The sequence below is a fragment of the Camarhynchus parvulus genome, chromosome 2 (genome assembly GCF_901933205.1).
Source record: "Camarhynchus parvulus chromosome 2, STF_HiC, whole genome shotgun sequence".
NCBI classification, from domain to species: Eukaryota; Metazoa; Chordata; class Aves; order Passeriformes; family Thraupidae; genus Camarhynchus; species Camarhynchus parvulus.
The window spans coordinates 116872669-116885004 of NC_044572.1; the positions used below are offsets into that span (position 1 = coordinate 116872669).

The following is a 12336-nucleotide window of genomic DNA, read 5'->3' on the forward strand; positions in this document are numbered from 1 at the left end:
CAGAAAACTTTGAAATGTAAGCATGTTCTACACACATACAAAAGACCTGCTGTGACATACAGCAAAGGAGTCACTAAAACAGGACATCTGCATTCCTCGATGTCAAATTAAAGATGAATACACTTGTAAAACCACAAGCAGCTTAAAAGAATGGCAGAACATTTCAGAAGACACCAGATTTTCTTTAGACATTTAAAAAGGCACCAGTCATGCTTTGTTTAGTTATATTATCCTTTATTATTTTACAATGTATTTCAAAAACTTTTACAGATGCCTTAAACTGTTCTACAAGAGCTGCAATACTGTCATAAAAGCACACCTAGAGACCGAATGCACAAACAAACTGTAATACCTACTGGTATTGAACCATTAATATCCAAAGGGTGTAGTCTTTTAGTAAATAGATGTGCAGTAATGCAAATGCAAACAGATGTTAATGCAGAAAAACAAAACTCTGCATTCATGGCTATAGAACAGAGGACTTTTCAAACACATTTGGTACTGTAACATTCTAGACAGCAATATGAAGAGCATTACATATTTAAAGCAATACATGCCCTGAAAAGCCTGTATTTTCAATCTGTGCGTGTAAACCTGAATCAAAAATAAACTAGATATATTAAAAAACATGAGACATCTAGTCTGCCAACAAGATTTTGGGTTTCTTTTTTTCCTTAGAATAACAATTAACCTGGGTGGGTGAACTCTGACCTGCATTATTATCATTATTATTATTATTATTTTACATTATCATATCCTCAGCATTTCTGTAGTACTGTGACAGCCTGTTTTTTTATTTATTCCTTGTGCACAGGCACAGCAGAATAACTTTGATGCATTAAATTTCTTTTCTGAGTCTCCAAGTGGTAAATATGATTCATATTATAGCAAATACATTACCACAAAAAAGCACTATATAACAACATTTATAACATGTTTCAAAGTTCTCAACTGTATTTCTCTGGTGCAACAAAGCAGGGGCACTGCAGCTTTCAAACACTGTGTATTGAATCCTCTCAGGCACAGTGTTTACTAACAGCTCAGATATATGTTATTCTCTACCTACAGAAGTTTTGCTTTTATTATCACTTCTGCTCACAGGAATTACTAAGACATCTTTAGACTTATACTGTCTGTAAGTTACAGGGCAAAGCCAATTGTTTGCATATGTTTTTAAGCCAAGCTGATGTATTTTCATGGGAGTCTCATGAAAGGTATTAGGAGGAAACAGTAATTGCATATCGAGATTGTTAGGGGGAAACAAACAAAAAAAAAAAGAATCAAAATTTACAAGTGTGGCACTGTGGCAAAAGAGGCATTCTGTCCTGCTTTATACTTCAAGTTTAAAGTTCTAATTACCATTAAATATTTCCTAACAGTAAACACCATTTCTTAATCAAATATAGTCTACATTCCTCTATTCTCTGCAGGTAGAGCTGCAAGGGGTCATCACTACATTAGACCACAGCTTTTTCTGCTAGTCTTCCCAGCTAGCCTAAACAGCAGTCAGTGGTATGTATTAGTTATATATATGTATATATATGTCAGTCACACCCATCATTACAAATATGTTCTAGTTTATTTACTGTACAATGTATGTATACATATTTCTGTTTTTTCAGTCCCTTTTTTCTTATCTTAAGCACTCCAATAGTTAAGGGCAGGCTGGGAAAAAAATCAGTATACATAAAAGTGTTACACATTTCAAGTCTGTAGTGATTCTAGTTTTAACAGCAAAAGGGGATCCTCATGCTCATGCTGTGAACACAGCTGGCAAAAACAAAGGCCAAAAAAAGAGGCAGACTGTATTTTTCTCTGGAGTCAAAATCTAGAAAATTGAACAAAACAATGTTAGTCCAAAGGGATGTAGAAATGAAAAGGGAGTTTCATTCAATGTACAACTGGAGCTATTAAGAATTTTCTTTCACAGAGGCCCTGAGACAAGTTGAATGGATTCTCTCTGCCATGTGTTTCATGTGAAGTCAAACTTAAAGCTCTATAGGTATAGCATAAACATTTGGTATATAAGAGTGGACCCATTTTTAAAAAGTGAAGCAATAAAATCTACATGAAAAACTAATGAAGGAACAATTTGATTGGAGGCCTCTGTCCTTTGACCCCTGCCCTATCAGGCTCAACGTCCAATAAAATGTAAAATGCAGCATACATTTGCTTAAACTAAAATTTTCGCGATGATTTATTGCAAATTGCACTTGGCAGTTCACCACACCAATGGAAAACTGGCCCCCTTGTTGGTTCATTCACACAGTCTTTCAACACCAAACACAAGTCACCAGTAGAAAGATCTTGATAGAAAGTTTGCTGCTGTGCTGAGCCAACTTGCTGCACCTTCTGGGTGTGACCCAACACGAGACACTGCTTTGTCCTGCTCCTTAGTAGGGCTCTCATCTTCTGGCAAATACTCAGGTAGATCTGTGTTCTGCTCTACTTCCACTGGAGTATCTTGGAACGGAACTAGCATCTGGTAAAACACAACAGATTAAAATGATGTCAAATGTTGCAACTTAAAAGAATTAATCAAAGTTATAATATACATGTTCATAATATACATGTTCAGGGTGACAGGCATGCACATTGTGAGACTCCCCCCCATTGCCCTGTAGAGCAAGAACATAAATGGAACCTACTATGCTTAGAAGATACAGAAGAAAAGCTTCAGCTTAAAAGGGAAGAGAGAGTATCAAGTAAATACAACTACCTTTTAGTGTAGTAGTTGTGGAAAAAAAAAGCACATCAGCAACACCAATCAAGAAAGCCCACCACTTTCATTGAGACCCTTTTCATATCATTATAATCAGTTACAGTACTTTCATCCTTCTTCTGAACAATAATTTCTGTGTAACTGTTCTATGGATTCGTATCCTGACACAGGATATCCTTGAGTCCTCTTGTACTGGATGCATAACACTCATGCTTAAAAGATTTTGCCTACTGCCAGATCTTATGGGCACAGAGGAGCTGATAGTGAAGATACAGCTGAGCTGTAACAATTGGTATTTAGAAAGATAGAGATCCTACCTCCTCACCACTTTCACTTTTCACAACTTGCTGTGCCTTCATAACTTTGGTTGATGCTATCGCCGTTGCCAGCGCCTACAAACACGCAGAAAAAAGCAAGAGCTCAGTGCAACAGAATGCAATAATTTGGGAATCTGGAGGGTTACAAAGCACTTACCTCTGCTTTTAAATCTGAGCGAATTCGGACCACACACCTTTGAACAGCCATTTGAAAGGTAAAACTAATAACACCTTTAATTTTCAACAAGGCTTCTTCACAAAGATTCCTTCGAGACTGAAAAACAAACAAAGTCCCACAACTAAAAAACATACCATGTGACAATGCTCATAATTAATTGTGTTCCTGTAGGTCTCAAAGCACATGGTTACAAAAGTGTGCTTGAGTAACAGAAAAACTAAGACTTACATTTTAGTGCACAAATATTAGACTCTGTTGCCGCAAAAGAAAATTTGCTTACACTTTAGAAGTCAAAGAAGGATGGAATCAACTGTAAATAATTAGAGAAAAGTGCTGAAAAGCAAAGAATGTTTTTCTCTGTGTGATCAGCTAAACAGTCCCCTCTGGTTAAGGTCTGATTGACTGAAGTGCTCATTGATGAGTAGTTAGTGTTTAAGTTGCTATTTATCAGACACCTTGGCTCCATACTGACTGAATGCATCAAAGCAGCTGTTGTATCTTTCAGCTGCTTCATCTGTGGCAGCTCACAGACATCATGGCACAGCACACGCTTAATTCTTGTTTTAAAGGGAAAATACTTGGTTGATAACCCACAGAGTGTAATGTTGAAAGCAAGTGACATCACCTACTGTGCTGTAACATTACATTGACCCATGCTAGTTGCATCTGCTACATTACCTTAGAATGTTCCTTTTTTTTTTCCCCTTTTAATATTTGCACAACATGGTTGCAACAAAAAGAATTAAAGTATACTTGGAGAGACTGCTAGCACAGAAGGGGATAAAAAAAGATGGACTGTATCAGAAATAAACTGACAGCCTTTAAAACAGGTTTAAAATAATTATACACTTATTTTTTTTCCTTCAAGGTTTTAAATTATTAGTTATTTCAAAGTATATTTGCATTAGTTACCAATCACTAGTCAGTATTCACATGCACAACAAGCAAATTAAATTCTTTTAATCTCTGGAAGAATAAACAGAAGCAGTTTGGTGTTTCTTTTTTAGCAGTTTAGCATATATATTGAAACAATTCATTTGTGTAAGTTTATGTATTGAAACAGCTAACATTTTTGCATTTTCCAAAAAATAACTTTGTCAGATAGGCTACCTTTACTATAGAAAGGAAATATTTGATGCAAAGATGATAGGCTGCCTCACACAAGTGAAAGTTGAAACCTACATCTGGACATAGGAAGCAACACTTTCATAGCTTCTTAGCCTAAAAAAATAAATTCACGCATGGGTGTGTAGCAATTCTGTGACAGAATTCAGCTTTTTACTCTTAAGATCCCAAGTGAATCACAGGCACCTCAGTTTAATTCGAAATGAGGCTTTCCATGATCAGAAAACTGGTGAATAATTTCTTAAAAGAAAAATCTTATTAAGGTCCACACAAACTCTGTAAAAAGCTGGCAGCTTGGCAGCCACCAGCTTTGCTGCACAGACATACTTTGCAAAAGGCATTTCACAGGCAGGTAGCCACAAACCCAGCAATACACAACTAAACATACTTCTGCATGGTACTCCTGGAGCATGGGCACCAGCAAAATTTAGGTTATTTCCTTACACATCAAACCCTGATTACCATGCCACTCACAAATACTTCTATAATGTACAAAGTAGAAAACTGACTGAGGGGCATGCCACAAATTCCTGAGTTACTGCCTTGTTTTTTACCTTTATCATCAAATTTGATTGTTAGATCTTAAAACACCACATTAAACAACAAATGACCTTTCCCCTCTCTTCCTGAAACAATCAATTATCTACTATTTGAGGTTTCGAAATCCACAAGCATTTGTAGGACCTGCAACCATTCCTGACAGCAGTTTCCATTTACAAATGTAAATGACTCAGAACACCATGTCTAAAGCTCTGTGTTTACTCACTATGCCTCTTCAAACTCATACATGCAACCTAATATTCTCTGCTACTTAAGTCAGGAATAAAATATTGAATGGAACTAAATGGCTTTTGTTGTTCGTCAGCTTTAACACTCACCCAGTCCCAACTTATCGTAACACTTAAAACAGCATTATGGGGATGTTTAACTTCTGGTGAGCACCTCTTAACATTTCTTTAATCATTTGATGAAATACAGAGCTACATACACCAGTTATCTCAGCCTGTGCACAGACAGACCTTCCTTTAACAACAAGCTAGGAAAACATGCTGGTGTTTTCCAGCTGATCTACCTGCAGTTTTGCTCTCTAAAGATGAATATCTAAATACCCTATGCTTTTTCACAATACCTTTACCTCAGCATTGCAGAGAGAAAACTCCACAAATATTGCTAAGTTCCATTTGTTGAAGAAAAAGACATGCTTTAAAGATAGAATTGGACTACAGGCAAAATATCTAAACTCACGAAGTAGAAGTGGATGAAATTTCTTGCTTGGAGGTACCTGTAAACAAACCAACTACAAGCTTAAAAACAACAACCTATGGGACTGAATTTAAAAAAATTCACAGAGTAGCAAAGCCAATGGTGTTGACAAAGCACTGCCTTTCTAGCTAGAGCAAGTGCTGGAAGGCCAAAACTGTAAAAAATATTTGTATAAAGTGAGCTAGAGCAGCATGTTATTTCTAAAGGAATTAACTATGGTCTTGTGAAAACAGAACAGTGGGTATGCTGTTGGTAAACTGGGCCCGTGGACATGCTTACTTGGCAGAATGTAAAGCAACAAAGCAAAGGATCAGGTTTGATCATTTAAAATGGGTACAAAACTGAAAGATGCAGAGTCTGGAGGGCACTTGTGGATAACGTGCTTAAACAGCCTACATGCTGTTTGGCAGCCGTAAAAAGGCAAACATGGCCCTGGGGTGTTATCTACAGGGGTATGGTAGATATATCTGTAGAAGTTATTCTGACATTACATAAAGACTCAGTGAGACCTCATTAATTCAAATGCCATTCTGGTCACTACAGTAGAAAAGATCTCACAGACAATGAAAAGATGCAGCAAAACCAGCTCAAAGAAAATACAGCATTTCTAGATTAAGAATAATAAAAAACCTCCCAGTGTCTGAAATCTCTCTTAACTAAAAGGAAACTCTTTTTAGATCAACACACTTAAACAACCACAAAAGATCTTTAAGTGAAAAATCCTGAAGGCATCTTGTTCACTCTATTCTTTCTTGAAAAACCATCAAGAAAACTGCCTTAAAGCTTCTTCTTCAGGTGTTCTGAGTAATCTCAATTTATGCAATATTTTATACATATCTCACGCTTCAAAATACAATTCACAGAAATTGCTGACAATTAATGATGTCACACAGGGAGCGTCAATAGGTTTCTGGGGTTAAAATAACTCTCAGTACAGGATGCCTTATTTACACAAACTCTGAAGGATTCCTTACCGAATCATCAAGGCCATCTATGTGCAAAACCACTGTCTTGGCACGCTTATTTGTGCTGCCGAGGAAAAACTGTGCTTTCCGCCGACGATAATTCATCTCATTCATATTGTCCATGTCTGACATGTTGGAAGACTGAAGGATATCATAGACTTCAGAAGCCAGAAGTTTAGTCTCTCCTGGTGTAGTGGTCCTGAAAGAAAAAAAGGGACTAAGATTTCCATGTATTTGTTTTCACATTAGTACTGCAAAAAGCTATTGATTACATCCTTGCAACTGGAATACTCCATGTGGTACAGTCAAGACATAGCAAAAATGTTAAGTGGGGAGAGCAGAAATTGGGTAAAACTATTTTCTTTTCCTGATTCCAATTTTTATGTCAATTTGTTGATTTTTTGCTCATTATAAACACGTCTGTTCTCAAACAACATGAACACAGTTTACATCAGTTTGACAACTACAAGCCAAACATGGTAGTACATGGTCAGTGTTCCAGGGTTACCTTGTGTTGAGCTTTATTTTTTTATAACAGAACTTTTCCAATTGCCTTGTGACATGTTTTGTTTCCCACTTTCCTTGCTACATAATAATATTTTCTCTGTAGAACTGGCATCTTTCCCAAAGCTTTCTTCTCCAAATTTACTGCGCATCAGCAGCACAGCAGAAACACAAATTTTCTTGAAGAATCCAAAGGTTATTCCTGATTAGACTAAAAGTTATGGTATAAATTATATGATAGCATTTTTTATATAGAGAAAAAGTAGATAATAGACTCAACATATATTGAATTGTTAAGATTTAATTTAAACTAATTTTAATCAGGTACTAATATAAATCTGTTGTCCAAATTCAGCCCTATTTTAATTATGCTAGTGACTTTAAGCTTTGTGTAGAAACAAAATTATTACTGCATCAACTTGCAATTAATTTTAAAATGATGAATGACAGCTTTGCTGCTTTGTTTAGCAAACACTAAGTAAGTAACAAGTACCTTTAGATTTATTTTTTTTTCCATTTGACGTCCTTAATTACCAGCCATTAAACACATTTTCCATCCTACCATATGGACAAGAGAGAATACTAAAGCAAGCATGTTAGGAGTTCTCGGCTTGTGGGGGTCTCAGCTAGCCTTTTTTTTTACTTCTCTGCACCTTGTTTTGAACAGCACCCATTTGGAAAGGAAAATGTCAGTTCTTGTGATAATTCAGTAGATTAACAACATTCAGAGGGGAAAAAACCAGAAAGATAAAGAAGTGGTAATAAGCAAATAACCAAGACCTAGAAAGGGAAAGCATTCCAACATATGTTCAGTTTTAAATACATGCTCATGTTCTGCTTTCCTACACTGAGAAATCACTTATGTTAATTCACAGAAACAAGTGCTGGGAACTCACAAAGCTTTAACTTCATCCTTCCATCATTTATTAGATAAAGTAATAGAACTGATGATAAAGCCATGCAATGGGATGTCCTGACGTAGTAATAAAACAGCTTTTGCTAAAGTGATAGCTTATCAAGAGATTAAGGAATTAACCCACCTATTAGTTTTGCCAATTTCTTTCAATAACAATCCTGTCAATATCAAGTGATTTACAAGAGATGAGTTTTATTTTTGGTAAATTTAAATACAGCTCACAAAGCAAACTACTGAAAATGTCACTATTCCACTTACAGCACCCACTATGCAGTTGGTAAGGGGTTTTGCTTCAAAACAATTGTACTATTGCATCAGAGAGTTAAAAAGTCAGAAAGACAAATGAGAAATAAAAGCATCCTTAATACTTGCCTTTATATATTAACTGTGTGTATATATATATACATATATATATACTAAGCTATGCAAAATAAAGAGAATTTAAAGCTGTCACTATGTCAGCAAATATAAAATATTCAAGTGCCTAAAGCAAAAAATCAACAGTGATTTTCATATATGTTTTATTCTCCCAACATTACAGTTGGCACAGTTCTTGAAAACTAATGATCTGCTATTAACTGCACAACTGAAACAACCTGTTGACTTTAAAACACAAAAGTAAACTGGGTCTTATTTGACAGTTATTCCAAGATCTTCCTAAAACAAGTCTATACTGATAAATTTTATGAGCATACACACACATACACACACATACTCTCAAATAAGATACTCAGATAATTTCCTGTATTTTTCCAAACAGAGGATTACCACTATCTACCACTAGGTTATCCCTATTACCTTAAAAAAAAAAAAACCAAATGCAAGATTTTAATCTTATTTCAAGAGAATCAGTAATAAGCAACTGACTGTGTAATAAAGAGCAGCAAAAAACTCAGACACTACACTACAGGGGCAAGGACAATGGCTGCTGCTTAGAAATATCAGATTGCAAAACAATCCCAAGTGAAGGTGTACCCCAGTTTTACACTGCAGAAACAAAATACTATACTTCCAGCATCTCAGTTAAACAAAGATGCCCAAAATTCCTGACAAAACCTTCTACAATTTAAAATATAGTGGGAAAATGAGTGAATACAAGTTTTCAGCAACCTGTTATTCTTTCATTAAAGCAATTTCTGCAACAGCTGAAAAATAATAGAAACATTTATATCTTAATGTCAGATTAGATAAAAGGAAATTTTTTATGATGAACATGGTAAAACACTGGCACAGATTGCCCATAGAACAGTAGATGCCCTATCCCTGGAACCATTCAACATAAAATTGGACAATTCAGTTGCAGATAACTCCTCTCATTGCAGGGGGTTTGGACTAGAGGATCTTTAAAGGTCCCTTCCAACCCAAACTACTCTATGATTCTATGATCTTTAAGGGAAAAAATACCTATCTGGAAGCAAGTATAATAAACCCTCCTGCTTGCAAAACCAAGGTGATGTTCAATGGCAAGTCCGTTTCCTTACATACTATATTCCTAATAAAAACAAATACACTGAAACTGCATATAAAACGAAACCACAGAACAGTGGAAGTTTTGGTTTTTTCTAAAACTACTGTAACTCATGGACTGTGGTTTTGTTGCCTAAAATGAGAAAACTTTAGGAGAAGAGTTCTGAGGGCACTGACACCAGTCCTCCCAGCACCAGTGTGTCAGTCAGCAGTTTCAGATAACACTGCCCACAGCTGTCTGAGCCAGCCTCCTGCCACCATCAGAGCACCACAAGGGAACTCTTGCTCTCTCCCTCTCCCACTCCAGTATGGCACTTTAGTCATCACTATAGGTGCAGGTGCGTACTATAAATTCACTGTGCAACTAGAGCTTGTTTGAGAACAATCAATCATTGAAAATCTCACCAAGGGACACAGTACAGCCCCCATTGCTGGAGGTGTTCAAGATACAGTTGGACAGGACACTTGATAGTCTCATCTAGGTCCCCTTTCCCAGGAAAGGCAGGACCAGATCATCTTCTGAGGTCCCTTCCAAGCTGGGCTGTTCTGTGATTCTATGACTACTGTTCTGCTACCCTGCTAGGGAAATGGTAGTATCTACTTAGAGCAGAGAAACAGTTGGCAAGAGTTGGTTACCATCTCTTTCAGAGGTGGTAACGTCTTACATTACTTCAGCAAGATTCAGAAGATGCCTGTCAGAAACTCAAGCCTTTAGTTTTCACTGTCTTCCTGAATTCCTGTCATCCTAGATTGCTGCCTGTCCTTCCATCATGTTTACCCAAGGCTGGCTGTGTAAGAAATATGAACACAGAATCCAAGTGACACATGCAGTATCTGTCATAAGAGGATACAAGAAATAGTTCTCATTTTCTACACTATTATTAGAAATAACTTTTTAAACATGGTCCAAATACTGCAGCGATTTTATTAGCATGGCGAGACATTTTTTAAAGTTTTTGCTAACCTTAAAGGACATGAAAACTAATGGCTACAACTCCAAAGGTGTGTGTGATGTGGGCAGCATATGGATGCTAGGAAAGAATGTGTAAGCAGTGTACAGCATTATGGCTGTGACTGAAGTAAACACACAGCATCATAAATTATAACAGAAGGGCAAAACAACCTTCCTACCTTAGCTTCATCTGATGCAAAGGTAACAGAGACTTAGTTTCTTCCTTTAGAATAAGCACAAAGACTGAGAAAGACTAATAGAGTGATTTTCCCCTTTTAGAGAAGGGCAAGACATAAATAAGTTTATAAATACGTACATGGGGGCGTGAGACTGTAAAAGATAATCTTATCCTTTTTTAGGCTATAATATTTTATGCATATTTTTTAAAATAAACGTGTGTACATACTTGTAAATTACATACTAACTCCTGTACCAGAGAAAACATGCAACTGTAACTCTGCTCAAAGTAGAGCAGAACTGTGCACAAGCATGCCTTTCCTTAGTGGCACCCATTGTGCTCTAAAGACACATTAGCCAAACACGTAACACACAACAACAGCATTTCATTACTGTGTTTCTACTGAGTTTATAACCTTGACACAGGAGGTTTCCAAATAAAAGAGGGGATTTTTCTTTACCCAAGACTCAATTAGATCCCAGACTCTATTGAAAGGAGATTTATGTAATTTAATTCCAGAAGTTTCACTTCTCCAGTAATTCTGCTTTTGGATGTACTTGGTCAGTCTGCTCACTACCCACAATAAAGATGACAAAGTTAATTGTCCATTTATGAAATTTCAATTTATGAATATCTGATAATATCTGAACCCCTGGGAAGGTGATGGAAAAAATCTGAAGGTGCTCAGGAAGGGTGAACCCAGATTCACAAAGAGAAAGTCATGCCTGAGCACCCCAGGAACCTTCTACAATGAAACAACTGGCTTCACTGGGATGAGGAAATGACTACTGTCTGTTGACACTGGCCCTTACACAATTCCCACAGAGAAGCTGATGCAGGATGGACTGGCTGACCAGACTGTGATGTGGACTGAAAACTGGTTAGATGGCCATGCCCAGAAGGTAGTGATCCTCACAGCAGGCCACCATCTCATCCAACTCCTCTCTACAGCCACAACAGCCCTATTTTCCACAATAACAGCAGTTTCACTCCTAACTCTATTAGTTCTCTTCATACTAACCATGAAACCCAGCTGGAGGTCAGTGTCTATCAATGTACATCAGGGATCAACACCAGGTCCCATTCTGTTCAGTATCTTCATTAACAACCTGGAGCACAATGGACCCTTAACAAGATGTGCAGAGGACACAAAACAGGAAGGAGTGATAGATACATCAAACAGCTGTGCCAGAGAGACCTCAACAAGCTGGAGAAATGGGCTGACAGGCATCTCATCAAGTTCAACAAGGGCAAGTGCAAAGACCTGCATCTGGGGAAGAACAGCCCCAAGCGTCACTCAGATCAGGCACAATCCCTGAGTGAGCAGCTGGAAAGGAGCTTTGCAAAGAACCTGTTGGACACAAAGATCAGCATCAGCCAGCAAAGTGCCCCTGCAGCAAAGGTTACTGGTTATCCTGGGCTGCACTGGCAGGACTGCTGCCAGGGGATAAAGGGAGGTGATCTTGCCCCTTTCATCAGCACTGGTGAGGCCCCACCTGCAGTGCTGGGGCCAGGTCTGGGCTCCCAGTACAAAGATGTATGAACACACTGCAGAGTCCAGAAAAGGGTCAGGAAGATGATGACAGGGCTGATGAGAGAAGGGAGAGAGATCTGGGATGGTTGAGTCTAGAGAAGGCTTGGGGGGAGCTTATCAATGTACATAAATACCTGAAGAGAATGCAAAGAGGACAAATCCAGGACCAGAGGCAAAGGGCACAATCTGAAAAATCAGAAAACACTTTTCCATTG

General features: G+C 37.5%; 1 protein-coding gene across 3 annotated transcripts in view; it reads right to left on the minus strand.

The window, feature by feature from the left end:
• Nucleotides 1–213: 213 nt before the first annotated feature.
• ARMC1 (armadillo repeat containing 1) overlaps nt 214–12336 on the minus strand; it is a 34223-nt gene continuing 22100 nt past the window's right edge. For 2 of the 3 annotated variants that reach the window (XM_030971440.1, XM_030971438.1), the window contains exons 4-7: nt 6580–6769; nt 3197–3313; nt 3040–3114; nt 1872–2482 (exon numbers count right to left, since the gene is read on the minus strand). In XM_030971440.1, coding sequence (XP_030827300.1) covers nt 2291–2482; nt 3040–3114; nt 3197–3313; nt 6580–6769 — 574 coding nt within the window. In that variant the 3' untranslated portion in view covers nt 1872–2290. Of the gene's footprint in view, nt 2483–3039; nt 3115–3196; nt 3314–6579; nt 6770–12336 lie in introns of all 3 variants that reach the window. The other variant, XM_030971439.1, reaches the window with a different exon arrangement.